The following is a 27,793-nucleotide window of genomic DNA, read 5'->3' as shown; positions in this document are numbered from 1 at the left end:
ACTGCCCAGCTCCTGGGACACCTGCTTCCCTCGGTGCCCTGGGCCCGCCGGGCGGGGAGCCCGTGGAGGTCGGAGGCCGGCTGAGCGCGCTGGCTGCGGACACCGGCCTGCGGAGCCCGAGCTGGGGACACTGGGCCGCCTTCCGCTGTGCGGGCGGCAGACAGGGGCTGCGGCCGGGCGTGCGCCCCCCGGACCCCCAGCGGGCGGGGCCGTCCGCCCAGGGCAGCCTGGCAGTGGCCCCGCCCCTCCGCGCCGCGCCCCGCCCTCTAGCCCGCCTCAGGCCCCGCCCCCGCCCAGGCCCGGCCCCGCCCCCGTCCGGCGCCCCGGCCACGCCCCGCGCCCTGCCACGCCCCCGCACTTCCGGGCGCCGCCGGCGGGGGCGCTCGGCCTGGCTGCGGCGCTGTGCGCTCGGGCCCGGCTCCGGAGGCGATCGTGGCCGCCGCCGCCGCCGCGGGAGCCGGCCGGGTCGGGCCGGAGCCGCGTCCCCGCGCAGCGGGCCGGTGAGAGCGGGCGGCCGAGCCTCGGCGGCGCCCCCGCGGCCCGCCCCGCGCCCGCCTCGGGCCGCCGCGCCTTCGCCGCCGCGATGGGGGCCGCCCGGGGCCGCGCCCCCGCCCGGTCCCGCCCGCCGCGCCGCCGCTGAGCGCATGGGCCGCGCCGGGAGCCGGGCCCCGGGCCGCGCCGCCGCGCGCGGGTGAGTGGAGCGGGCGCGGGCGCGGGGCGCGGGGCGGCGGGCCCGCTGCGGCCGCCCGGTGTAGGCCGCGCTAGGCCGGCGGCCGCGGCGCGGGACCCGGAAGAGGGGCGGCGGGCGCGGGGCCGGGGGCGGAGGCGTGCGGGAGAGCAGGCCCGCGCGGGAGGGATGCTGGCAGGCCACGGGAGGCTGGGGCCGGGAGGCTGGGGCCTGCGAGCTGGGAAGGGGAGAGCGGAGGGAGCGAGGAAGGCCCAGGATTCGGAGGAGGGAACGGGGTGCCCCTGGAGCCGGTGGGATTTGCAGCGGGACGCGTTCGTTGGGAGCGTGGGGTGCAGGGCTGTGGGCCCGGGGCGTGCTCAGGGGTGGGTGCGGTGCAGAGCAGCTGCGGGGGCGGACGGTGTGTGCCGGGGTCCTGCTCGCCACCCCCCCGGGAAAAAGTAGGAGCGAGTCTGGAACCCGGGCGGGCGTCCCTCGGTCTCTGAGGCAGAGGTGCTGGGTTTGGCTGTCAGAGAACCCAGTTGCCTGGTGTCCGTGTTCCTTGAGGTTGAGGCTTTGCTGCCAAAACACAGGTCTGTGCTGTGAGTCTCAGGTTCTGCCCCCGCCCCGTGAAACCCCAGCGGCACAGCCAGGGCAGTGAAACTGTTAGCTCAGCATTGAAGGTGGTAGATCTGCCCTCGGGGGGGTTTCTAAGCCATCTCTAAGATAACTTATAGAGGGTTCTTAATGTGCATTTTGGCTCCTCCTTTTTCTCACACTTACCTTCTCTGCTTCTTCTGGAAGAATCTCAGGCTTGCTTGAATCTGCAGGCCCTGCTTTGGAGAACACATACAGTCCAAACCTGACTACCTTAGATAGCAGTAGCTGGGTTTCAGTTTTAAGCACTTCCATTCAGAGAACAAGGATGAGAAAGCATACAAAACACGGCGTTTTGTTTGATTTTCAGCAGGTGTTGGCTTGTCTTGGCTGTCTAGTTTCAGAAAAGCCAAGTGGACTGTTGTGGGTTATGCTGGTCACTGAGAATTTAGGTGATGGGGGAATGGGTTACACGTAAAATAGTGGCCCTAACCCTTTGAGAGTTTAATCAGTGTACAGTTGGGAAACGTCTGAGTCATGCTCTGTTACTGCCACACGCCCCACAAATCAAAAGATCAACAGTTACGTTTGAGTCAAATCAACGTGTGTGTGTGTGTGTGTATGTGTATGTGTGTGTATATGTATATAGAATCGTATGTAGTGTGCTGTCATCGTGCCCAGGGTGTGTGCCCTAGGCAGTGACTAAAGAGAATTTTAAATAAGGTATCAGACTTGTGGATTCCTTTTATGGAATCACTTTATTGATGGTGGTTACAGGCCGTGGGCCAGATTTGGTGCTTGTGGGCATTTGACTCTAACCTGAGTTAATATAACTGCCTCATGTGTGGTGTGTATGTGTGTGCATGCAAAATGCTTAGTGCGCTTTGCCGTGGAGTGTGTGGCGTGGACGTGTGTGCACGCGAAACGCTTAGTGTGCTTCCCTGTGGAGTCGGGAGGTTTCAGCAATTGGAGTGTTTCAACAAGGTCAGTAATTTGTGGAGGGTTCAGGTGCTTCCAGTTTCACCAAAAACTCTTATCCGTTGGCAGCCCAAAACAGATGTGACTGATAAGAAATTTTCTTCTGGGCTCTGAGAAACAATTTAAAATGATGAGAGTAGACTTGGTTCACATGAATTAAAATGTTAATTTTGAAATGCAGTCTTGTCATCAAGGGCTAGATCTTGAGTTTGCTCCTCTTTCTGTAGCACGGCAGTTCAGCACCTGTCAAGAGCCAATGTTTGGCATCTGTGACTGGTGTCTTTCTTGTTTATGTCGATGCGTTAGGTATTTACTGGTGCCCGTTAGTTTCGAGAACCTTGTGTGCGGTGGGTCCTGCTGCTGCAAGTACTTTATGTAGAGAAGACATAAGCACTTTCGGGAAAGAGATGGTGACTTGTGATTAGCTCCCGTTTGAACACATTCTTTGGCTAGTTACTTTTTGGTTTCTAGGGACTCAGTTTGTTCTTGAACCTAATGAACTGCAGGGAGTCCGTCGGGGTATGGCTCAGGTGGTCGGGGTGCAGGTCCCCTTTCCTGCGATGGTGTCCCAGACAGGGGACCTCAGATAACCACAAGCCGGTGTGGAGCTCGCTCCGTGCTGATGAGGCTCGTGAGAAAGTGCCTGCAGGTGGAGCGCTCCGTAAGTAGCAGGGAGCCGCAGCCCACCAGGCCTTGACCTTAAGAAACAGGCCGTTCCTGCTGAGGCCCAGATTGCAGCCTACCCAGTAGTTTTCATCAAAAGTTATTAGCAGCAGAAATGTCATTTGGGGCACGTAATTGTGGCCCATCCTCCATCTATGGGCGCTTTTTGCTTTTAGCTGTCAGCAGCTGTGGGCAGGTGAGGACGTAGGTGTGGGGACAGGGTAGGGACAGGCCAGGGCTCTGCCGTGTGTGGTGGTGGCCAGGGAGAGCCACTCTGTGTTGGTTTTATTTTGCACCCTCTGGCTTGTTCGGTGCTCCAGGCATTTGAACCTGACGTGCCCCACGAAAGCCTCCTCCAGCCCACTTGTAGCCGGGGCAGGGACGTCGCGGCAAGCTGTGTGGCCCTCACCCCCCTTGCCCGGGTTGACGGGCACAGCCAGAGCTCGTGGGCTCTGTAGGCTGCGGCAGGAAGGACCCAGCACCGCGGGGAGGGTTCCGTCTGAGTCCTGACCCCGGCTCTCGCGTGCCCCACGCAGGCAGTAGCAGCGACAAAACCCTTGGGTCCATGACCTCTAAGAGGGTGGGTGATTTGATTTTCAGCTTACAGAGTTAAATCCTGTGGACTATATGCTTCCTTAGCTACAGCGTGTAATTGTGTGTGTATTTCATTTTTTCTGTACCTGCTCTGTTCCTTTAAGTGCCCAGTTGCCATCAGAGGACGTTTTCCTGTAAGAGAGGCTCTAGCAGTGCCACTTTCTGACAGAAGCATTTTTAAGGTTGTCTGCCTTGGTGATGTCAGAACACCTTGTGTGCGTGGACGGTGTCCTTGATCCCAGTCGGTGGTGCGAAGGTGACCCGCAGTTGACTGCTCTGCAGGTGCATGCGGAAACGTGGAGGCGCCTTGCTGTGCCCACACGTGTTGCGAGGCGTGGTGGAGGTGTGCCTTGCTGTGCCCACACGTGTTGCGAGGCGTACCAAGCGTGCGATGTCGCAGCAGGCAGATAGCACTGGTGATGGCCTTGGGGACATGGGACTCAGAGGATGCCCACCTGCCCGAGGGGCTGTGTTGTGCCCCCCTTTCTTTCTCTGAGTGTCGCTGGGGCATCCCACGTTTGCACAGCAGTCGGGGCGAGAAGCACCGTCCTTGCTGCCCGCTTCCTGCCGTGCCGGCCACTGGGCTCGCTAGCTGCTGGGGGAGGTCGTCAGGCGGCTGTGGCACGGGAGGGGAGTGGCGTTCTCTGTGTGCTGGGCATTCGCTCCTGACTGTGAGAAGCCTTCTGTAGTTGTAAGAGTTTCCAGAAGTTGTTTTAATGTAGAGCAAACCTTGTGGCCAAAACATGTCTCCACTGAACATGTAAAGTGAGCTTCTGGCTGTGAGTTTGAGCGGGAGGGCATCACTGCGAGTCTTGTCTTGAGAAAACCTCTGGTCGTGTTTCCATGGACCCACCTTTCCTAATCCTTGTCCTCTTAATGGTTTCAACAGGACAGATTGATTCACTTTGGAGCTGTAAGTTCTGATGTATTAGGGTGCAGCGCTCATTGTTCATTGACGCAGAGCCCCAAAATGAATGTCCAAGAGCAGGGTTTCCCCTTGGACCTCGGAGCAAGTTTCACCGAAGATGCCCCCCGGCCCCCAGTGCCTGGTGAGGAGGGAGAACTGGCCCCCGCAGACCCCAGGCCCGTCAGCCACGGCTTCTGCTCTGGGAAAAGTGCCAGCACTAAAGGGGGGACGTCGACAGCCACTCCGCGGCGCTCGGATCTGGACCTGGGGTACGAGCCCGAGGGCAGCGCCTCGCCCACGCCGCCGTACCTGAAGTGGGCCGAGTCCCTGCACTCCTTGCTGGACGACCAAGATGGGATAAGCCTGTTCAGGGCTTTCCTGAAGCAGGAGGGCTGTGCCGACCTGCTGGACTTCTGGTTTGCCTGCAGTGGCTTCCGGAAGCTGGAGCCCTGCGACTCCAATGAGGAGAAGAGGCTGAAGCTGGCGAGAGCTATCTACCGAAAGTACATCCTTGACAACAGCGGCATCGTGTCCCGCCAGACCAAGCCGGCCACCAAGAGCTTCATAAAGGACTGCATCGTGAAGCAGCAGATCGACCCCGCCATGTTTGACCAGGCCCAGACAGAAATCCAGTCCACCATGGAGGAGAACACCTACCCCGCCTTCCTCAAGTCCGATATTTACTTGGAGTATACGAGGACAGGCTCAGAGAGCCCGAAGGTCTGTAGTGACCAGAGCTCTGGGTCGGGGACGGGGAAGGGCGTGTCTGGATACCTGCCCACTCTAAACGAGGACGAGGAGTGGAAGTGTGACCAAGACCTGGAGGAGGACGGAGGCAGAGACCCTGCTCCCCCCAGCAGGCTCACTCAGAAGCTGCTCCTGGAGACAGCGGCCCCGAGGGCCTCCTCCGGTAGACGGTACAGCGAAGGCAGAGACTTCAGGTGAGTCCGGCACGAGGGGTCCGTTTTCTGTGCTCACCTCCGAGAGCTGGCGAACACGCCCCTGCTGGCCACATGTGGGCTTGTCTCAGCCCCCAGCGGAGCGTCCTGCTGCTGCTGTGGCACGATTAGAATTCTGTCTTTTTCATGATGCCTTAACGTGTGTCACCGGGTACTTTTTTTTTTTAATCTCCTTGTCTCTGTCAGGCAAGGTACTGTTTATGTCTGTAATGTTGAGAATGCTTTTACTGAGAACAGACTGAAATACGTGGCTTTGTAAGTCGTTGGGAACATTGGGATTCTTAGAGGTTGTGATGACATTTAAACTTTACCCCTCAGCAGTAAAATACAGCTCCAGTGACCACCCAGGGATTACAGGGACAAACAGTGACGCCCCGGTCTCCAGGCCATGACGGCCCTCAGATTCCGTCTCATCCCTTCTTTCACACGAAGGGTAGATCTATCTGGTAGACACAATCCTTTGGGCATAATCAAGGGAGCAGAAGATTTTTTTTAAATTTTTAATTTATTTATTTTTGAGACAGAGTCTCACCCTGTTGCCCGGGCTAGAGTGCCGTGGCATCAGCCTCGCTCACAGCAACCTCAAACTCCTGGGCTCAAGCGATCCTCCTGCCTCAGCCTCCCGAGTAGCTGGGACTACAGGTGCCACCACACCTGGCTGACTTTTTTCTGTTTTCATTAGAGACCAGATCTCGGTCTTGCTCAAGCTGGTCTCAAACTCTTGAGCTCAAGAGATCCTCTGGCCTCGGAGGCGTACTGAGAGTGCTGGGATTACAGGCCACCGTGCCCAGCCTATAATGACCTTCTAAGGTCCTCCCTGGGGGGCTGAGAAATGGTGGCAAGGAAGTTTGTGTGGGGAATCGAGAGCACTTTGAACACTTCCTGTGGCTTTGGTTAGAGTTCCAGGATTGGGCCTTTCTCCCTGCCAGCGAAATGTGTTAGTGCTGTTGTGTCGTCAGTCCCCAGCCGCGGGGGTTCCGGGGTTCCCCCGTGTGAGCCAGCAGGCACCTGTGCAGCCTGGGAGGGAGAGGCTGGTGCTGAGAAGCTGCCGCGGCCTGGAAACTTGCTGCTTCCTCCTTTTTCTCTCTGTAATTGCTGTGTGGTTCCTGGAGGTTTACTTGGCTTGCGGGTTGGTGTCTGCTGCACTTGTGAGCAGACCGCTTGCCTTTCCTGCGTTTCCCCAAAGCTGGTGACTGAGATTCCCCCTGTGTAACTTTGAAAGCCCGGGATTCACCCCTGCTGATTCAATCCAGAGTCTGCAGACACGTCCCCGAGTGCTGGGACTCTCCCGTGGAGTTATTAAAAACCTGGATCGGTTCTTGAAGTTTACCGTGACAGAAAAATTGGCTGCTTGCTAATAAGCACAGGATTGAACGTTTCTAAGGTTTAAGCTCCTTCAGTTTAAGTGATATGATTCAAGATGAACTGTTCGAGGTAATGTTTTCTTCCTTTTGCTCAATGTTTTTAGCCAAATGCTATTCATTTAGCAATCTTTTTAGGACAGAACAGGCCATAAAATTATCCTGTTAAGTAAGGCTGGTATAACTGAAAGTTTCTAAAACGTAGCCTGAAAGTTTTCGTATTTGGTTAGAAGCATTTTTAAGACGGGACTAAATTTGAGGGCTGAGCTGTAGGGAAAAAAGCTTGAGCTCCGTGGTGATTTCTGGTTTCAGAATTCCCGCGTGCCCCTCTGCTCTTCCGTCCCTAGCATGAGCGGCAGCTTCGCCTTTCGCTCTTCGTGTTGCTCTGTTTGGGATAAGCAACCTTCGCCATGACGTTAACTGCATGTGCTGGCATCTCCCGTCTGCTGGCACTTGGCCGTAAGGACTGGGGCATGTTCTGGTTCCAGCTTGCCCACGTGGAGATTCTGGAGCTTGGGGTCCTGTCTGCAGCGGGGTCCCGTGTGTGGGTTTGCGGTGTGAGGGTCTCTGGTGTGGAGGCCGTTAGTTATTAGCGCTGGTGGGGTGGGAAGCCCGCGTAGGTAAATGCTCGTTGGCACGCGTTCTCCTGGCCACGCGAGGGCGTGCGGTCGGGAGGCACCGGGCTGGAGGTACCAGCAGGCCTGGCCACCTGGGCCTGGACCCTGAAGGGTGTCGGTGGCTCCCAGCGTCAAACGTGACTCGTTGGGACCTCAGCCCCCTTCTTCCTGCTTTTCTGACTTGGCCTTCTGGTGACCCGCTGTGTTGGAGGTGGCTGCCGCCCACGTGGGCTCTGGGTTCCCTTGTCCTGCAGTTTGGTCTGAGGAGGAGGGGCACGTGGGGTGCCACCGTGTCCTGCCCGTCCAGCAGTCATCGCGCAAGGGCCCGAGGCTGCGTGCGGGGTTAGGCCAAGTCGGGCCACTCAGAAGGAAACTGAGGCACCGCACCCCGACAGCACGGCTGCTCCCCCAGAGGAAGATGGGGGTCGCCGGGACAGGGCAGAGGAGCGTGGGCCGGGCAGGCAGGCAGAGGCACCTGTGCGGGAAGGGTGGGCTGGCGCTTCAGTGTCTCCTGAGGCCACGGGGCCGTCCAGGGTCCAGTCTGCTGGAGGGCGGCGCTGGGAGGGCCCGGCCCTGGCAAACGCCCTGGCGGTGATTCGGCGGGGCTGGTCCTTGCCCCTCTGTGGGCACCGCCGCCCCTTGTTCCTGGCGGGAGGCCTGAGCGCTGGTCCTTGCCTGTCTGCTGGGTGGTTCACGCCGCTGACTTGGGGACGGAGGGATGCGACGCCGGCTTAGACCTCTAAGGAGAGAGCAGCCTGCTGGCCTTTCCCTGCGCTCGCCTGGTGTCTCTGTCCCGCGTTCCTGTTGTCAGGGGAACTCTGAATGTGACTTCGGTTGGTTCACGTCCCCCACTTTAATCGGGGTGAGAGTGGTCTGCCAGTAGGGCCGGGGGCTGTGACTCAGTGGCTGGCAGCTCAGGTTTTGCCCCCTGGGAAGGGCGGCTCACCCGCCAGGGGGCCTCAGGCTGGGCTTTCTCCTGCCGGCTCTGCTCCTGCAGCCGCTGGGTGCGCTGTCACTGCCGGCGGTCCCCTGAGGACAGGCCCTTCCCAGCCCCGGGAGCCGCCCCAGACAGGCTGAGAGCGAGCGCCGGGGTGCTGTTCCCAGCAGGAGTGGCTCGGAGGCTCCATGCGCTCCTGGGTCGTGGAGCTCAGCCCCTCGGAAGCTCGTGGGTCCCTTCGAGGTTTATTGTCTGTATTTCTGGTAACAGCCTGAAAGGTCAAGAGAAGAAATTGTAAAAAAAAAAAAAAAAAAAAAAAGGAGCGCCCAAAATGTGTCCAGAGTTTTATGTGCAAGGTTGATTTTGGATTTCTGCCTCAGGTAGTGTTGGGAGGCAGCTCTGGGGAAGGATGATTCTGGGTTTCTGCATCGGGGGGTGGGGGCAGGCAGCTCTGGCGAGGATGCCTGGCTACAGAGGGGTGGAGGCTGCAGGGGACGGGTGGCTCAGGGCTAGGGACCAGGGTGGCTTGACCTTGCAGGGTGTCTTCCCGGCCAGTGTGCCGGAGGCAGCTGCTCCTCGGCCCCGCTCTCCCTGCAGCACCAGGGCTGCTCTGTGTGCGGGTGTGAAGCCGCTGCGCCCCGTCACCTTCCAGGTGTGTGGCTGGGTGAGCTCTTTTAACTGAACGGATGACCCCGAGGCAAGGTGACTGGAGGTGTTTCCAGGCACAGCCGCAGTGGGCAGCTGTGGGCTTCTCGGGTGAGAGTGTGAGTGTGAGCGCTCTCACGCCTTCTCCACGCGGTTCAGGGGGGCGGGGTGGGGAGGCCCTGTGCACAGCCCGGAGAGAGGCGTGCGGGGGAGGCGTGCGGGGGGAGGCGTGTGGAGTCAGGTATGTTGAGAGAGGCGTGCGGGGAGAGGTGTGCGGGGTGAGGCGTGTGGAGAGAGGCGTGTGGACTGAGGCATGCGGGGAGAGGCGTGTGGACTGAGGCGTGTGGACTGAGGCGTGTGGAGTGAGGCATGCGGGGAGAGGCGTGTGGACTGAGGCGTGTGGAGAGAGGCGTGTGGAGTGAGGCGTGTGGAGAGAGGCGTGTGGAGTGAGGCGTGCGGGGAGAGGCGTGTGGACTGAGGCGTGTGGAGCGCAGGGCGGCCGCCGAGTCGCTGGTCTCTGGGACAGTGTGCGGCTTGCTCGGAGTCTCCCTCAGGTGTACACCTTCCTTATTTGATCCAGATCCAAAAAGAAATGTGTTTTGTTTATAGAGGTTCAAGGAGAACATTAAAAATTATTCCTGAACTGAGTGGAAGAGCCCTGTTTTCCATGTGAACTGTTTTTATCTGCTCTGAGAACGTTAAGCCCGTGGTGCGTCTCATGGACTCCAGCTCCGCCACCCTTCCTCCAGCAGGCGTCTCGTGTGGTCGTCCTCCTGCGAGCTGTGTGACTGTGGGGAAGTGGCTGCACCTCTCTGTGCTTGTCTGCGAAATGGGAGCACTGAAGTAAGGGCCTGCCCGAGGAGGGCGTCCTGGGGTAGTGCCTGGAGGCGCTCAGACACCCAGGGGCTTCAGCTCTCTCTGCACTGTCACCACCACTGTCACCACCGTCACCAGCCATCCTCTGGACTGGCCTCTGGGTTGCAAATGGCTGCAAACGAGGCCAGTGAGTGACATTCAGATGTTAACAGTCGTCCTTCCTCAACGTGGCCCACCCAAACCCGTTCCTCTTCTAATCCTGTCTGAGGAGTGGCCCTGCCACCCACTGGGCCAGCCCGACACCCGCTTGCTTCCTGCCCCCGTCCCCTGCCTCTGCTGTCACTTCCCACCGCCCGTCCTGGGTCCCCGTAGGACCTTCTCGCGGGGTCTCAGCCCCCGTCTGTGTCCCCGGCAGTGACAGAGGGATCTTCTGTGGATCCCGTCCCTTCCTCCAGCACTGCGGGGACTTCCCGCTGCACCCAGGGTGAAGCCGAGCTCCTCACGGCAGCCCCGAGGTGCTTCCTGCATGTGTGTGTCCCTGCCGTGGGGTCGGACTCCAGAAACGGGTTTTCTCTGCTGTCGCTGTGTGAAACTCCATAGTCTTTGACGGGTTTCGGCAGAGTCCCCAGAAGAGCCGGTAGCCGTCCGACTGCAGAGCTCTGGGACAGAGAGGCCTCTTTGCCTCCGTCCCCAGGAGTGGCTGACGGTGGTGCCCGGCTGTCGTGTTGGTGGGTCTGGGACAGGGAGGCCCATGTGGGCAGCGGGGGAGCTGACGGCGCTGGCCGGGGCTGTCTGCGTGGGCCACGCTGCCCACGGTGCCGGCCTGCCGTGGCTGTTCCCAGGGGTGTGTGGGTGGCACGGGTGGCCTCCCTGGCATGGTGCTGTCCCAACAGGCCAGCCGCCCGGTCACCCAGCTTGTTCTCGGGTATGTGCACCCTTCGGTGTCACAGAGACTGGAACTGGGTTCGTACTCCCTGGCTCTGCTGACCTTCTGAGACGCAGGCTTCGTTCACAGAGGTTTGCCTGTCGGCAGCGTGGGTTCGGCCGGGGCTGGCTCAGCTGGGGAATGAGATGGTTCTTTCTTTAGTCCACGTCTGGCTTGGAGCCGTGCCCCTGTGCTGTCCCCGCGTCCCATCAGCAGGAACGCGCTGTCTGTGAGCCAGTCGGGGTCCTCAGAGCCCCCTGATTCCGGAAAGTGTCTGGTCTGACTAAGCGGCTCAGCGGGCCCGCTCCCCTGCTTGCCGAGGCTGGGGCTGGGGCTGGCTTGGTGAAGGAGCGCGGCCTCCGCACGGTGGCTGCGTGTGCGTGGACCCCACGGGGGCCCTGCGCCAGGCCAGGTGCGCACGAGCCACGCAGCCTCTGTCCCCTGTCTCCTTGTGCAGGGACCCCGTCCAGAGCCGGACCCTGGCTGTGTGGATGGCAGCCACGGCCCACGAACCTCCTCTGTGCACCGTTGAGACTTCTCGCAGCACGTGGGCTCCTCTCTGCTGCCTGGGCTGAGGTGAGCCCTGCTCCGGGCATCTCTGGCTCCTGTGTGGCCGCCGTCCTTGGCCCTGAGCAGGGCTCCTCTGCCCGTGCCCGGGCCCTGTGCTCAGGGAGTTTTGCACCCTTTGAGGAAATTTAAATGCCTTTTTTTCTTGGTATTGACCCACCCTGGATCTTGAGCTCATCTTCAGTCTACAGGGCTGGTGTCATCTCTTAAACAGACATTTAAAAATAATCATGTGCCGGGCGCGGTGGCTCACGCCTGTGTTCCCAGCACTCTGGGAGATTGAGGCGGGCAGATTGTTTGAGCTCAGGAGTTCGAGACCAGCCTGAGCAAGAGTGAGACCCCATCTCTACTAAAAAAAATAGAAAGAAATTGGCTAGCCAACTAAAAAAATATATACGAAAAATTAGCCGGGCATGGTGGTGCATGCCTGTAGTCCCAGCTACTCGGGAGGCTGAGGCAGGAGGATGGCTTGAGCCCAGGAGTTTGAGGTTGCTGCGAGTGAGGCTGATGCCACGGCACTGTACCCAGGCAACAGAGCAAGACTCTGTCTCAAAAAAAAAAAAAAAAAATGAAGAATGTTGCTTGCAGGCTGGACAGGGTGGCTCACGCTTGTAGTCCCAGCTGGGTGGGAGGCCAAGGCAGGAGGATCACTTGCGCCCAAGAGTTGGAGGCTGTAGTGAGTTGTAACGAGGCCACTGCACTCCGGCCTGGGCGACAGAGCGAGACCCCCATCTCTTGGAGGAAAAAAAAAAAGAGTTGCTTGCAGAGCTGCTTCTGAGCCGACAGTCAGGATGCCTCGATGTCCGGTAGCAGGGTGTTATACAGGGACTGTTTTCTGATTGGATACGTGAGCTTTTTGTTTTATTCCTTCTATTTTTCTACATTTTCCAAATTCCTGTAACAACATGTTTGTAATTAAAAGACTATTGGCTTCAAAAAAGGTCTGAATTACGTGCAGCTTTTCAAAAGCATATTTTTTCTTTAGAAGGGGTGCATGTAAATGTTCCCTTTCAATATGATCTTCGATCTCTGTGTCTCCACTACTATAGCAGTATTTGAAATTAATTTTAATTTTTATCAGAAAACACACAGATAAGGAAAAATTCAAATAACCCGCAAAGGCTGGTAACTGTAGTCCGTAGTCTCGCTCTGTCGCCCGGGCTGGAGCACAGTGACGTGATCATAGCTCGCTGCGGCCTCGAACTGCCCCTGCCGAGCAGCCGCTTCCTCTGTGTCTGACCCCGTCCAGCGCGTCCGCCTGGGCTGCAGAACAAAATACCACAGCCCGGACGGCTTCAACAAAGACGTAGATTTCTCAGGGTGCTGGGGGCTGAAGAGTCCAAGATCAAGGTGCCGGCAGGGTCGGGTTCTTTCTGAGGCCTCTTTTGTTGGCTTGTACATGGCTCTCTGCTCTATTTTTTTAAATTTTTATTTTTGTGAGACAGAGTCTCACTCTGTTGCCCATGCTGGAGTGCAGTGGCGTGATCACAGCTTCGGCACACGCACGGGGGAGACACGGTTCCAGGCAGCGTCAGGGTTTAGACGCCCTCTGCTGCCGTCCTCCTTCTCCACCTCCTGCCTGAGACTCGCGTCGAGCTTTGGTGTTTCCACTGTTGAGCTGAGTTGGGTCGAGCATTAGTTGGGTCGAGCATTTCCTTTCTTTCCCTTTTCTTGTTTTTTGTTTTTTTGTTTTTTGAGACAGAGTCTCATTCTGTCACCCGGGCTAGAGTGCCGTGGCGTCAGCCTCGCTCACAGCAACCTCAAACTCCTGGGCTCAAGCAATCCTCTTGCCTCAGCCTCCCGAGTACCTGGGACTACAGGCATGCGCCACCATGCCCGGCTAATTTTTTCTGTATATATTTTTAGTTTCCAGCTAATTTCTTTCTATTTTTAGTAGAGACGAAGTCTTGCTCTTGCTCAGGCTAGTCTTGAACTCCTGAGCTCAAACGATCCTCCCGCCTCGGTCTCCCAGAGTGCTAGGATTACAGGCGTGAGCCACCGCGTCTGGCCTCTTTCCCTTTTCTTGAGACAGGCTCTTGCTCTGTTGCCCGGGCTAGAGTGCTGTGGCGTCAGCCTAGCTCACAGCAACCTCAAACTCCTGGGCTCAAGTGATCCTCCTGCCTCAGCCTCCCCAGTAGCTGGGACTACAGGTGCCACCACCGCACCCGGCTGATTTTTAAATTTTTTGAGGAGATGGGGGTCTCATCATGTTGCCCAGGCTGGTCTCAAACTCTTGGCCTCAAATGGTCTCCCACCTCAGCCTCCCAAAGTGCTGGGATTACAGGCATGAGCCACCGTATCTGGCCTGTCTTTTAATTTATTGAACATACTTAATCACGTATATTTTTATATCTGTAATTTCAAAATGGAGACATTTTGTGATTATTTTGCTATTGTCTTTTTCTCTCATCTTTCAGTCGTGGGGTTCTGTCCCCTGGTACGCTGAGCAGCTTTTTGTTGAATACCAGGCATCGTCCGTGAGAAGCTGGAGCTCAGCTGCGGTGTCTGGAGTCTCCCCCGTGCAGACTCTGCCTGGCCTGTAGCAAGGCGCAGCGTCCCAGCCCCGTCCCGAGGCAGGCTGCCAGGCACCAGGCACCAGGCACCAGGGACGGCTGGGACTCTTCCAGATTCTCCGCTCTCCTGCACACAGCCCCGTGGGAGCCCAGCAGAAAGCGGGGGCTCACCAGGGCCCACCTGCCCCGAACACCCCCCTAAAACTTCTGGAAGTCCTCGGGCTCTGAGCCCTGGGTCGCTGCTTGAGAACCTCGAGGAGAGGGTGGGCCGAGTGTGGGAGCCGCCGCTGTTTCCCTTTCCCTGGGGGTCCCACTGCCCTGCTGGCTTCCCCGGTGCCTTCGAACAGAACGAGACGGTTTTGTGGGGTTTCCCGCGTTGCCCGTGCAGGAGGCGTGGTGGGCGGCAAGCTGGTCTTCCCCGTAAGCGGAAGTCTAACGCTTCCTTTATTTGCAGTGAAAATTTCTCCAAATGGAATTTTATTTTTACACCAGCTATTTATGTAGCACTTGAATGCTTTTATTAAATAGCTTTGTCGTGTGGCTTTGAAGTAGGAGTCAGGAAGTTCTATGGCGAGGTGAGCGGTGGTCGTTAGTTTGTCCCTGTGTCTCCAGATGTGCCTTACGGATGACCTCTGGTGACAGGTCGCCTCTGCGCCCCAGTAACCACGTGACTCGCTCTCCGAGCACCCCTCCCCCGGGGTCCCGCTGCCCAGGCTGCTGTCGGAGGCGTCCGCGAGTGGAGGTCGAAGCGAACCCTCTGCGGGTCACGAGACTCAAAGGGCTCAGCACCCCGAGCCCGGTTCTCCCACTCGGCATGTTGCTCGCCCGCCTGCCGGACCCCACCCTGTGGGTGTCAGTCATCCGATTTGCCTGTTCTGGAGTGTCTATTCCTATCTGTTCATACACGGGTTAACATGAACGTATCCTTGTTTTTTTAACACTTAATACTTGCGTCTTAGCATTTTTCTTAAGAGATGAGGTTTCACTGTGTTGCCCAGGCTGGTCTCGAACTCCTGGGCTCAAGTGATCCGCCTGCCTCAGCCTCCCGAGTAGCTGGGACTACAGGCATGCGCCACCACGCCCAGCTAATTTTTTCTATATATATTTTTAGTTGTCCAGCTAATTTCTTTCTATTTTTTGGTAGAGACGGGGTCTCGCGCTTGCTCAGGCTGGTCTCGAACTCCTGACCTCAAGTGATCCTCCCGCCTCGGCCTCCCGGAGTGTTAGGATTACAGGCGTGAGCCACCGCGCCCGGCCACTACTTGTATTTTTAACCATTACTTTGAGTGGTGTGAACGGGAGCTGTGGCAGGCGAGCCTGATGCCCGGTAGCCCCCCCCCACCGTCTCTCCTGTGAAGTGTCTGTTGTGGCACTCGCTGCCACGGGCCTTTCAGAACCTCGAGTGTCTGGGCCCCACCAGTATGTTCTTCTGACAGCAGAGCCTTGGACTCGATTGAGCCTTGCTGGGACTCTCACGGAAAGTTCTCTGGGGTTGTGGGACGTGACCAGGGCCTGCAGCCTCTGCCACCCGGCCCCAGTCCCGCCCAGGGCGAGGGTCCCTGCAGGGGTGGCGGCTGCCGGTCCGTGGCTTTCTGCATCGTGTGTCGGCCTTTGCCAAGAGCTGTCACTCAGGTGCTCAAAACCCTTTTGCAAAGAATCAGCCGTTGTCATTTCACTTCCCGGGTGAGGAACCGGTGGCCTGCTGCCGGGCGGGAGCTGCTGGCCCCGTTCTGCGCTGGCTGCGCCCAGGCAGCCTGCGCCCCCCCCACCCCCCCACGGCGGCAGGTTGGCCCTAACGGGCCTGTGCTGGGTGGTGCGGCAACAACACTGCGGGAGTGAGTGAAACGCCTGCCGCGGAGCCGCCCCGGGCACGGGCGTCACGGTGCCTGCGCAGGAAGCGCTTCCCTCGCCACCGGCCACCGGCCACCGGCTCGTCCCCTCAGCCTCTCACGCCTCCCGCCGGAGCTGTCGCGGAGCTTGGGTCTGCGTCCGGGCGGTGGTCACAGGCGTGCGTGGGCCTCCTGGTCAGCCGGCCTGTGACATGGCCTGTCCCTTCCCTGGGAGGTGACACCTAGCGTCTGTCGTATCAGCAGAGCGTGTGGTAGACGTGCAGGGTGTGTGTTGGGACTCCGTGGGCTGCTGGTGACCTTGGCCACTCCCGTGGAGAAGCCACATCCCTGATTGTCCATGGAGGAAGTGAAATAGAGATTATCACAGCTGACATTGGCCTGATTGTGATCACATCGTTGAGCATAAACTTTCTGGCCTTTGGGTGCAAAGATGAGTTGTTTTTTGTATAACTAAGCAGAAGGAGAGCGCTGAGGGTCGGTGTTCTGCATTTGTGGCATTTGTGTCACTGTTGATTTGCAGTGAGGACATGTTCCCTCTGCCCCCGGTGCCTTCGCCTTGGTCGTTTGCGTCCCGCTGTAGTGTTGCCCTGGTGGGAAACCTGCTCCTTCATGCTGGGCAGGGCTGGAGGCCCACAGAGGGTACGGGACAGGCCACAGTGACACGTGTGCACCGGTGGGGCGTGGGCTGAAGGCTGCAGGGTCTGTCTCGGTTTGGGTGACGCTGTCCTCACCCCCTTGTCGGCCCCTGCAAGCAGCGGTGCGAGCCCTTGGCCGGACCGTGGACTCGCCCTGCCGTCAGGGCGCGGGGCGGGAGGTGCTGGTCTCCACCTGGTGTTGGTGTCGGGGTGACTTGGCCAGCGTGGGGGGCCGTGCACAGGGAGCTGTCACTGGAGCGGCCGTGCTCCCGCGCCCCCCGCGGCGCTGCCAGAGTGGGAGGAGCAGCCAGACCACGTGTGCTGCCGTGGCAGGGACCAGCCGTGGTTGTGCATGCCGGTGTGGCTCTGCTCAGAGTCGGGTGTGGAGTGGGAGCGCACGGTGCCTCCCCGGTCACGCGGCATCCAGAGCGGCTGGACTCGCCCCAGTGATGCAGCAGCACAGCGGGGCCCGGGCCCGGGGCCTGGGCAGGTGAGTTTTGGCCGATGACGCCCACTGCCGTGGCCGTGGTAACGGTTTCCTGGGCGTGGACGAACGTCAGAACTCACCACGTAACAGGCTTCAGCTCTGTGGCACTTCCTGCGTGTCCGATCGTGCTTCAATAAAGCTCCTTTAAAAACCCGTTTACTTGGCTTCGTTTGTGCAGGGGCTCCGGGCCTTTAGGGCCCGAGGGCATCGTGCTGTCTTTCCCTGGAGGTGCGGGCGGAGTGGGCTGGCAGGCGGGGGCACCTGTGCCGGGTCTCGGACCCGGGCCCTGTGGGACGGACGGGCTGGGCCCGGGAGGCCGCTGCCATCGGGGGCGGGGCTCCCTGTTGTGCGGGTGCGATGCGTGTTCCTGGGACCCTCGGGGGTCCGCACGTTGGGCAGCTCACCCCCTGCCCTTCCTCTCCAGCATAAGCTATTACTGGTCTCAGAACAGCTGCCACGTGAGTTGTCTGCCATGCTGTGTGCGGCTCACGGCTCTGTGTCACTACTGCCAGCGACCGAAACACCGTCCGGAGCCTTCTGTGTTCACTTGTTTCTGTTGGGCTTTTGTTCATCCTCGTGCAGCCCGGCAGACGCTGGTGGCGGGTCCTTCTGAAGCCGCCCGTCCTGGCCTTGGCCACGGGACCCCTGCAGAGCTCTCAGGTGACCGTCTGCCGGTGCTGCCTGTACCTCGGTCTCCCTTCAGCATTGCGGCTTTCTGAGCTTCCTCCCAGCCTTCCTCCGGGCCGGGTGTTCAGGCCGCCTCCCTCCTTCCCAGGAGGGCTCAGAGCTGTTGCTCTTCCGCCTCACGTAATGAGGCAAGTGGATGCTGACCGGTGACTACTGTGACAGCTGGCTGGAAGTCTCCGCCCCACGGAGGCTGCCGGTCGGCGTGGATGTTCCTGGTTCCCGTGGGCCGTGGCACTCCTGTGGGCCGCGGGGCTCCCGTGGCTGCTGCTCTCCCATGGCTGCGTGCTCACAGCGTCCATTCTGCACTGTGGTCAGGCCTCGTGTGGCAGTTTGTCCCCAGAGCTGAGGGAGACCTGTGCCCACACCCCTGTGGTGCAGGAGCCCCTGCGAGAGCCCAGGCCACACCCCTCGGCCTCACCTTTCGGGAAGCCAGGGTCTCTGCCAGGGGACTTTTCCACCCTCTGGTGCCGGGGCCCCTTCCCTGGACACGGGCGTGGGTGTGAGGTCCCCCTGGCCTGGGAGTGAGGCCGATGCTCCGGACGGGCTGGAGAAGCCGTGGGCTGCAGGCATGGGTGGTCCTGCTCCCCAGCCTCGCCCGCCCCGCCTGTGTGGCTTCACGTGGCTTCCCGCTGTGACAGGGGGTCCTGACCCACACCCCCGTCCTTAGCGCGCTCTGGGCTCCAGGGGCTGAAGGACGCCCCCAGAGCAGTCCCCAGCTGTCCTGTGCGTGGACCCTGTCCACTGTCCTGAGCTGTCTGTGGGGTCCCTGGGGGTCTGCGTGAGTCTCCAGCCTCAGTGCCCACGGATGGGGTGTCCCACCCGCCCTCCATGAGGTGCAGGGAGCCCAGGTGGGGGGCTGGACTCCAGCACCTGCTTGCCGACCCTCAGCTCCGGCGCACTCTCCCCAGCCCGTGTCCCGGGGAGACGCAGCAGCACACCTGCCGTCCACCTGGGGCAGGTGCAGCACCTGCCGTCCGCCTGGGGCAACGGCGGCACCTGCCGTCCACCTGGGGCAGGTGCACCCTCCCCAGGGCAGGCGTGGGGTGGGGGTGTGTGGCCTGCTCCAGAGCTCAGACAGCTCTGAGGGGCTTGAGGGCCACACCCCCAGCCTGGTGCTCCCGCACTGGGGTTCCTCGTGGGGACAGGTGTGTGCAGACGTCCACGAGCACCTTGCCTCCACCTCACGCGGTTTCTTGGTCTCGTTTGGCCACGAGGTCGGCGCTCTGTGCCTCTGAGCAGGTCTGAGCAGTCGGCCCTGCGTCTTCCTCGCCGGCCTGTGTTTGTGTCGCCGCGTCGTTGGCGTGTTCCTAACCGTCCAGTGCCACCACGGCTTCCCGGGCCGTCACCGTTAGCTCCGGCCCCGTCCTTCAGAGCACAGATGGCCCCAGCTTAACGTGTGACTTTGTGACGGGGCTAGAGCGACCCACGTTCAGTGTCCTCGACTTCCCGTGGGGCCGGGTTGGGGTGAGCCCATCCTGAGCTGGATCTTCGTCCAGTCGGAGCAGACTTTCCCCTAGCGATGCTCCAGCACGCGATGGACTCGCGGGACGCAGCCCTGGGACTCGGAGAGGAAGGCGGTGGGCTCGGGGGGCTGCCTCGTGTCCAGAGGGTGGCAGAGGGTCCCCCGTTTACGCAGCAGTGGCACACTGACCCTCGTTGCTGACGCAGGGGTTGGAGCAGCGGGTCTCTGGTGGGTGAGCCACGCCGGGCGCCCTGTGCCGTGGCTGGCGTGTCCCTGCCGTGGTGTGCCCCGGCTGACGTGCGGTGGCGCTGTCGCAGCAGGGGTGGCAGTGGTGGGCTACGTGGGCAGCGCCATCCTGGGACTATCCCTTCTCACTGAGGACAGGGACCCCAAGTGACAGGAGGCGGAGGGGCCTGGACGGTGTGCTCCGGTGACTCGCAGGGACCGGCCCCTCCGGCCTCCTTCCCTCACCCCAGGGGACTCACCCAGCTGCTTGTGTGGCCTTCTGTCATGAAATACTGTTTGTCATTAATGTGTGTATCACTGAGTGTATTTGATAACACAGGCTTCAGGTGTTTGGTGTCTCTCGCGTGCACACGAGCTCGTCAGGGCCCTGGTGGGACAGTTTGCAGCTTGACCTGGTTCTCAGCTTCCGGAAGACACCATCACGGTGCGCTTTGGAATGTTTCTGACTTTTTGGTTTGAACTTCATCTGCCTCTGTGTCCTCATTGGTGTCTTCTTCCAAGGCACTTGTCCCTTTGTGTTTAGTTTAATTGAAATTACCTGACTGGTCTGTGAGTCCTCCCAGCTGGGTGCGCGGACGCAGCCCGCCGACCGCGCAGGAGCACGTCTGCCAGGTGTGTCCAGGGAGGTGACTTCGACTGACTCTTAGTCGGACGTCCTGGGGAAGCGGAAAGGTGTCTGGAACCACAGTGGCACCCACCGGACCCTTCTCTGGATCAGCAGAGAAGATGCGGTTTGGTTTTGTTGATTTTCTTTTACTGCTTTCATTTGGCCAAATAAACGTGTGGCAGTCTCATGTGTCCCTTAACATTTTTTTTTTTTTTTTTTTTTGAGACAGAGCCTTGCTCGGCCGCCCCGGGTAGAGCCCGTGGCCTCCGACTCCTGGGCTCAGCCATCCTCCTGCCGCAGCCTCCCAGGCAGCTGGGACGGCAGGAGCCACCGCGCCTGGCTGAGTTTTTTATTTTTTGGAGAGACGGGTCTCTCTCTCACCCGGGCTGGAGCTTCTTACCTTTTAAACCTTTTTATAGGGGTGTCGTTTTTTGGCCTTTTTAAAGTTTGAATATCCAGATGTGTTAGCTGCTCAGAAAATTAAATAAGTACCGTTACCTGTGAGCAGAGCGGCGTTTCCAGGTAGAGCCGCAGCTGAGGGCGGCAGACGGGACGGCCGAGCAGCGCACGGCTGCAGAGGAGGGACAGACGGGCCTCAGGCCCTGCTCACGGGACACTGCTGCGGTTTCCAGGGCGACAGAACGTGGGGGTGGGGAGGAGAGAGGGCGAGGGACAGGGTGAGGGACAGGGTGAGGGACGGTGGGGCAGCAGCTCATGGGCGGGAGGGACCGGGCGGGCTGCCCCCCGCATCCGTCCTGGGCTGTGAGACGGGGTGGCCTGGGCGGCTCAGACCTCGAAGCTCCGTGGCCTGGAGGTTGCTGGGGGCCCAGGTCCCGGGCGCGGTGGGGCTGCACGTGCAGCGGCGGGTGAGGCAGGGTCTGGCGGAGAGGTGGCCTGAGTGTGCCTCCGTGTGGCAGGTAGGAAGTGCCGCTGCGCTGGCTCTGCGTTTCCGTGGCGCCCACGGCCGCGTGCACGCGTGGGTATGCGTGTGCTGCCTCAGCAGGTCGGGAGGAGACACCCTGCGGGAATGGGCTTCCTCTTCCTCTGGCTCGTGGTCCCAGTGCTGGTGACAATCCTCCCGCCTCAGCGGCTCTCGCAGACCCCGAGTGGCAGCACTGCGGGGCCGGCCTGGCCTGCTGGACGCCTGCCCGCGAGCCTCCGTGGAGGCCGGACAGCCCTGACCCCTCACGCAGACGTGCGCTGAGCCAGGTGCTGACGCTGGGTCAAGGGGTGACGAGTCTGGACAGGAGTGAACCCTCCCCGGGGTGGGTACGGCCAGGCCCCGCAGGGTGGCGCTGACAGGGCAGCAGGGCCAAGACGTCAGGACGCAGAGCTGGGAAAACCCCAGCCCCAGGGCCCCGGCGGAGCGTGGCGTGGTGCAGGGTCAGCAGCGGCTCGCGTGGAGACAGGGCGATGAGCCTGCGGATGCTCACGCGTAGCCTCAGCGCTGGGCAGGCCACGTCCTGGCCTCGGTGAACGGATGCGCCTCTTGCACCGTGCGACTCCCCCGCTGCCTCCTGGAACTGCGGCTCACGCGTGAGCACCGCGGGGTGTCGCGTGTGTGTGCGCGAGTCCAGTGTCTCACGGCAGGCCTGGGATCTCGTGGACCCACAGAGTCACAGATGGGCGTTGGGGCACAGGCCGCAGAGAAGGTGGAAGTCGAATTCTGGGAGGCCCTGTTCTCTCCTCTCCCAGCTGTCCCGCCTGGGAGGCGAGCCTCGTTTTGTGGGCACGTGTCTGCAGGCTTGCACACGCATGCTCAGACACACACACTGCCTTACACGCACGAGCACACGCTCCTCCCGCTGCTGGATCCAGCCGCCTGTCTGGGAGGGTCCTGGAGTTCCGTGCGTGGCCCTGTCACGTGGCTTTGGCCGGAATGTTCTTTGTCGCGCACACAGCCTGCCGCGTCCTACTCAGAGGTCTCCGTCCTGAGAGCCGGTGTGTCATCTAAACTTTCCGGAAGATAAAGGGAGAACTGGTAGCTCTTCACGCTGCTTCTCCTTCCTCTCAGCTGTTTGTTCCTTCTCATCACGTGACCCTGGCTTGTGTGGCAGAATCTGCTCTGTGCTAGAGTCTGCAGGAAATGGAAAATCTACGTTTTTCCTGCTCATCGTTTGAAAGACAGGTTTTCCAGACAGGCGAAGGCCCACCTGGTGCCAGAGTGGGGCTGGGAGGGGGACGACGTGCTGGCGGGAAGGCTCAGTCCTGCCGCAGGCGGCTCGCACGTGGCAGGGCGGGTGCTACCGATGAGGACGGCGACGTGTGTGGAGCACAGACCTGCTCACGTGGCAGCGGCCTGTCTCTCTAATCCGAAACGGTTTTTTCTGACCAAACAAGTTAGCACTTAACCAGGATCTGAATTTCGCTGCAAGGTTGTCACAGTGGCGACATGGGTAGCTGACAAGCTGTAGCTTTATTCTGAAGCAGCAGAACACTGACTGTCATTTGGAAATATTTCATGGTACTCGAAGCAAAGGATGTGGAGTTGCAGCCTGGCGTAATTTCGCCCGCTCCGTGTCAGATAACGTAGGAGACGACACAGAAACCAAACTCAGGGCCCAGCCGCTGAGGACCCGGCCCCCGGGAGCCCCCATTCAGCCGTGATGTGTCCGTGGCCCCCAGGAGCCCCCATTTGGCCATGACGAGTCCGTGGCCCCAGGAGCAGCCTCAGGCGGTAGTAGGTGGGTCGGGGAGGTCCCCTGGCTGTGCGGCGTTGGCAGGGCCGTGGCCTCCTTGAGCACATGCCCTGTGGTGTGGGCCGTGCAGCCAGCTGACGTGGCCTCAGCGTCCTCCCACGGCTGGGACAGAAAGAGCGTGGCAACCGCGCTGTTCCGACACGACTGCGCTGTTCTAACGTGAGGCCCTGCACTGGGGTCTGTGCCCACCAGAGTGCTGGGGGGACGCGGCCCTTGGGGGGCGGCCCCCTCCTGCAGGGCCCAGCACAGTGGCTCGCACCATGTGGCGAGGGCGTGGGACTCGCGATGTCTGGTCCCACCGGCTTGTCAAGGGGCCTTGTCCAGAGTGCGTGGAAGTGAGTGCAAGCGGGGCTTTCCGGAAGGTCTTCATCGGGTGGGTGGGTCCGTCCACAGGGATCCTGCTGCCTGAGAAACAGTCGGGGTCCTCCTGGCCCCCGCTGAGAACGCTGACGCGCGAGCTGCCCGATAGTCGGCACGGGCCGCGGCCCCCGTGCGGTGCGCGAGCTGCCCGGTAGGCCGGGCTGGCTGAGACCCGGCGCCTGCACAGCGGAGCCCGGCCACGGTTCTGCCACACAGGCACGGAGCGTCGCCGTGGCCTTTTGCCATTTCACCGCGACCTGTGAGCATCCATGAACATGGTCGTCCCCCCTCAGCTGGGGATGTGATCCAAGACCCCTGCTGGGTGCCCGGACCCCCAGATGGCACCAAATCCTATACATACTACTTTTCCTACACGTACATACCTGTGTTAAAGTTTAATTTATAGATTAGATGCAGTAAGAGATTAACAGTGACTAAGACTCAGCTAGGACGACTGTGACATTCTGTAATAGAAGTTCCCTGACGGTGGCGGGTGGGGTATCCCTCCCTCCCTCCGAGTCGTGCCGGGCCGTGGTCACTCATTTTCAGACGGCGGGTGATTGCGAGTGACGGGCACCAGGGGAAGTGGAGCCGCAGCCGCGTGGTGACGACTGTAGTGCTGGTGGCCTTTAGGAAGGAGAGACGGCCTCAGGGCGCCCTGCAGCGGGACGGCAGCCGGGCCTCCGCGGCGGCGTGAGGGTCGGAGCAGCGTGGAGTCCGGACATGGGCGCACGTGAGGCAGCAAGTGCGGACGCAGGGCGGGATTTAAAACCAGTGGGGACCAGGCAGGTGATTCCGTGTTTAGTGCTGGTGGCTGCCTGTCCATTTGGTGCAAACAGGTGACTCAGATTTATACACATGCACTTCAGGTAAAGGTCTAAATTTAAAGGAAACTATTTAAGCATATAGGGAAAAATAGCAGAATATATGTGATATTGGGATGAGGAAGGCCTGTCTTTACAAGATACTAAAAAGCTATAAGGGAAAAGATTGGTAAATCTGATTTCATAGAGATGAAAAACTTTTATAGGACCAAAGCCAACATGAATAAAATTAAAAAGAAAAACGACATTTAGGGAGCACACATTTTTGCGTGTATAACCAGAGGTTAGAACCACTCACAGAGAAGGGAGGTGACGTGATCGTGGTGAGCACAGAGGAAGAGGAGGAAGGCCGGCTGCCACCCGGACGTGGCTCAGGGCGTTGCAGCTTGAGGGAGCTGCCGTTCTCTGGCCAGCCGCGGGGCAGCAGGTGGAGGTGGGCCCCCCGGGAGGGCAGGGCAGCCTGTTCTTGGTAGGTGGGGGCAGGAGGCCACGCCGGCCACAGGGAGCTCTCCGCCAAGCCCCGGTCGTCCTGCGGCCGTTCTCAGACCTGCGCAGGCTGTTAGCAGGGAGCGCGGGGCCAGCTGAGCCCGCGGCCTGGCTGGAGTCCCAGGGCCCTGCCTGGAGCCCAGCGTTTGCTGGAAACGTCCTGAGGGTGCTGGGAGGCCAGGTTCACCGCGGCCGTGGCAGGGCAAGGACCAGCGTAGGGAGGTTCCGTGGAAGAAGAGCAGAACGGCTGTACCCTGTGTCTGGTTACACGCAACTGTTGGAAACACAAGTGAGAAACAAATGCACATGGTAACCCACGTGTGTGCACGAAAGTGCCTGCCTGAAAGCAGAGGAAAGATCTGGAAGACGCCCAGTGCTTTAACCCACCCATGGGAAGGGCAGAGGGGCGGATGGAGACACTGGCCCTTCCTGCTCCGTCTTCTTTCCCAATTGCTTGCGTTTTAAATTCCCACGTTGGGCTGTTCAGGTGACCCTGAAAATGGGGATTGAACAAGAGGCTGTTGGGCGGCTGCCGCTAACGTGCTGACTGTTTGCAGGTGTGGATCCTGGCGGGAGCCCCTCAACCCCTACGTCAACGCCGGCTACGCCCTGGCGCCGGCCACCAGCGCCAACGACAGCGAGCAGCAGAGCCTGTCCAGCGACGCCGACACCCTCTCCCTCACGGACAGCAGCGTGTAAGTCCGCCCTGCCGGGCCGGGGAGGTCTGCGGCGGGCGGGCGGTGTCTTCTCAGAGGCGTCCTGGTCCCCAGGCCCCGGCTTGGTGTTCCTGTGCCTGGGACGGGCTGTGCTGCGCAGGGCCCGGCAGTCCCGCACGGGCTGCAGCTGAGGGTCTCACAGCCGCGGCTGCCCTCGGTGGCGGAGGCTGCTGGCACCCGGGAGGGGAGAGTCCGGGCGCAGCTGAGACGCTCCAGGCTGCTCGGGCGAGTGTGCTGGGCCGTTTCCGCTCTGGTCTTCGCAGTCCAGGGTTGCGTGTAAAGGGAGGCACAGGCCAGCTGCCTCACGGGTGGCTGCTCTCAGGTGAGCCTCCTGTCATCTGCGAGGCCGTTCTGTGCTGGGCCCAGCGCCTCAGTGGCCCCAGGACGGCCCGGTCTGGACGCCTGAGCCACCCGGGGCATGTGCCGTGGTTGCGTCCCAGCCTCTGTGCCCCTCGGTGTCCTCCTCCCCTGCGTTGTGACAGCTGTGGGCCTATTCTTCTGTTGTCACACTGCCGGGGGAAGCCCCCCTTAGGGAAAGGTGCTCGTTCTGTGGCCTCTCCTGTGCTTGAGCGGGGGCTCTTGGGCCCCGGGCCACAGTAGGCATTTCATGGGGAACGCGCTCCGGCTGCGGCCGGCACTGGCCTCGCCGTCTGGTGCGGTCGTCGGACTTAGGCCCCCGTGAGTCTCAGACCTGTGTCCCTCTCAGTCTCTGGGCCCTGACTCCCGCCCACGGTGGCCGGGCCCCCAGGTCTCCCTGCAGCAGCGTCAGGGCAGCAGGGACGCGAGTCGCACGTGCTGGAGCCCCTCACCGCCACCCACACTTGCCCCCACCCCTGCCGTGCTCAGCGCTGCCCGTGGTCCCAGTGCTGCTTCCCTGCCCCCGCCCGTCTGTCTGTGGAAGGTTGGAGAATCAGGAAGGTTAAACAGGAAGGAGCGGAGAGGCGTCTGACCCAGCAGCAGGTCCTGCCCATCTTTTTGTGGTTGTTTTTTTGTTGTTGTTGTTTTGTTTTTTTGAGACAGAGTCTCACTCTGTTGCCCAGGCTGGAGTGCCATGGCGTCAGCCTAGCTCACAGCAACCTCACACTCCTGGGCTCAAGCCATCCTCCTGCCTCAGCCTCCCGAGTCGCTGGGACTACAGGCATGCGCCACCATGCCAGCTAATTTTTTCTATATATATTTTTAGTTGGCCAGATCATTTGTTTCTATTTTTTAGTAGAGACGGGGTCTCGCTCTTGCTCAGGGTGGTCTCGAACTCCTGACCTCGAGCGATCTGTCTGCCTCGGCCTCCCAGAGTGCTAGCATTACAGGTGTGAGCCACTGCGCCCGGCCTCGTTTTTTTGTCTTTAAATCTTCTTCCAACAGCTGGATTTTAAATAAAGAGGCTAGCTTAGCACCTGCCGTTTCTGAACCGAAGTTGGCCAGCCCTGTGTCGCCACGCGCTGGGGCTGTCCGGTGTTTCCACGGCGACGCCGCGTGGTGGGGATGCTAGGGTCTCCGTCCCTCCGGGTTGAGGTTGTGTGTGTGGCGTTTCTCGTTCGTGTCATTCTCCTGCAATTTTGAATCTTCAGGATAACACGTTGGCACGTTTTCAGCCACGTTTGGCACTACCGGGGTCAGGCGGTGCCGGCCCCGCGTGCAGAGTGCGTGAGAGCGGCTAGAGCAGCCGCAGCCCCGCTGGCGTCCGGCTTTCCTCTTCTCCGGAATTGTTACTACAATGGAAATTAATCTGCCAACGCAATTTTCTCAAAAAGTCTCTCATTCTCTCTAAGAAAAGAACATATGTTTCCTAAAGGGAGGACCTAAAATAAATACATGTGTCTATTTTCCCTTGATGTTCTATTCGTCTTGGTTTGCACCGAAGCATTTAACAATTTGGAATGTAAAAGCGCTACAGATGTGTGACTGCGCCTCAGAGGCAGGAGTGGAACGACGGTGCGTCACTTCTGTGGCGGCAGCTGCACTCAGCCTCTCACGCTGGGGTCACGCTCACAGCTGCTCAGCATCGTGCCCCCCAGCCCTACGTGCGTGTCGAGGACGGCCTGGTCCACCGAGGCACGTGGAGTTTTAAGGTACCGGTCTGGCCGGCGCAGCGGTCACGCCTGTAACCCTGGCCCTCTGGGAGGCCGAGGCGGGAGGATGCTTGAGCCCAGGAGTTGGAGGCTGCTGTGGCTGTGATGACAGCACTGCACTCTACCTGGGGCAGCAGAGTGAGACCCTGTCTCGAAAGAATAAATAAAATAAAATAAAATAAATAAAGTCCCCAATCTAAGTAACAAATCTGAGAGACAAACAGCTTGGTGGCTGCAGGACACCTGAACAAGCCGCGAGGGCGAGTTGAGGGTGTTTCAGAGTCTTGGACTCGCCTGTCCCTGCGCCCCTCCTTTGCACGGGCCCTGCGTCACCCAGCCCCACCTGCGGCTCTGCCCCACGCTGCCCCTGGCACTCCGAGGTGCTCTGACAGCTCAGGTCACCTGAGATGCACCGGGGTCCGCCCGGTGGTCCTGGCCCAGCTCTCTCTGGTCGTCCTGTCTCCTGGCAGCTCCGGGGCACCATGACATAGCAGGTGTCTTGGGGCTGCCCTGTGTCCCCAAGCAGCTGTCTCACAGTGGTGGGAGGAGCTGGAGAGTCGCCAGGGGTTGTGCCATGCAGTGGATGGTGTGTCACGTCTGCCCGTGCAGTGGATGGTGTGTCACGTCTGCTCGTGCAGTGGATGGTGTGTCACCTCTGCCCGTGCAGTGGATCATATGTGTCACCTCTGCCCGTGCAGTGGATGGTGTGTCACCTCTGCCCGTGCAGTGGATCATATGTGTCACCTCTGCCCGTGCAGTGGATCATATGTGTCACCTCTGCCCGTGCAGTGGGTGGTGTGTCACCTCTGCCCGTGCAGTGGATCATATGTGTCACTTCTGCCCGTGCAGTGGATGGTGTGTCCCGTCCGTGTCTGTCTTAGTGAGTGGTAGCCGTGCATTTGGCTGTCTTAGCCCTGGGGTA

General features: G+C 60.2%; 1 protein-coding gene across 4 annotated transcripts in view; it reads left to right on the top strand.

Moving 5' to 3' along the window:
- The first annotated feature begins 658 nt into the window (after positions 1 to 658).
- AXIN1 (axin 1) overlaps positions 659 to 27,793 on the top strand; it is a 42,383-nt gene continuing 15,248 nt past the window's right edge. For 2 of the 4 annotated variants that reach the window (XM_045540951.1, XM_045540950.1), the window contains exons 1-3: positions 659 to 691; positions 4,386 to 5,344; positions 24,644 to 24,781. In XM_045540951.1, coding sequence (XP_045396907.1) covers positions 4,467 to 5,344; positions 24,644 to 24,781 — 1,016 coding nt within the window. In that variant the 5' untranslated portion in view covers positions 659 to 691; positions 4,386 to 4,466. Of the gene's footprint in view, positions 692 to 4,385; positions 5,345 to 24,643; positions 24,782 to 27,793 lie in introns of those variants that run through there. The other 2 variants (XM_045540949.1, XM_045540948.1) reach the window with 2 other exon arrangements.

This window comes from Lemur catta, chromosome 2 (genome assembly GCF_020740605.2).
Source record: "Lemur catta isolate mLemCat1 chromosome 2, mLemCat1.pri, whole genome shotgun sequence".
Taxonomy (NCBI): domain Eukaryota; kingdom Metazoa; phylum Chordata; class Mammalia; order Primates; family Lemuridae; genus Lemur; species Lemur catta.
This window is presented reverse-complemented; position numbering and strand designations above follow the sequence as displayed.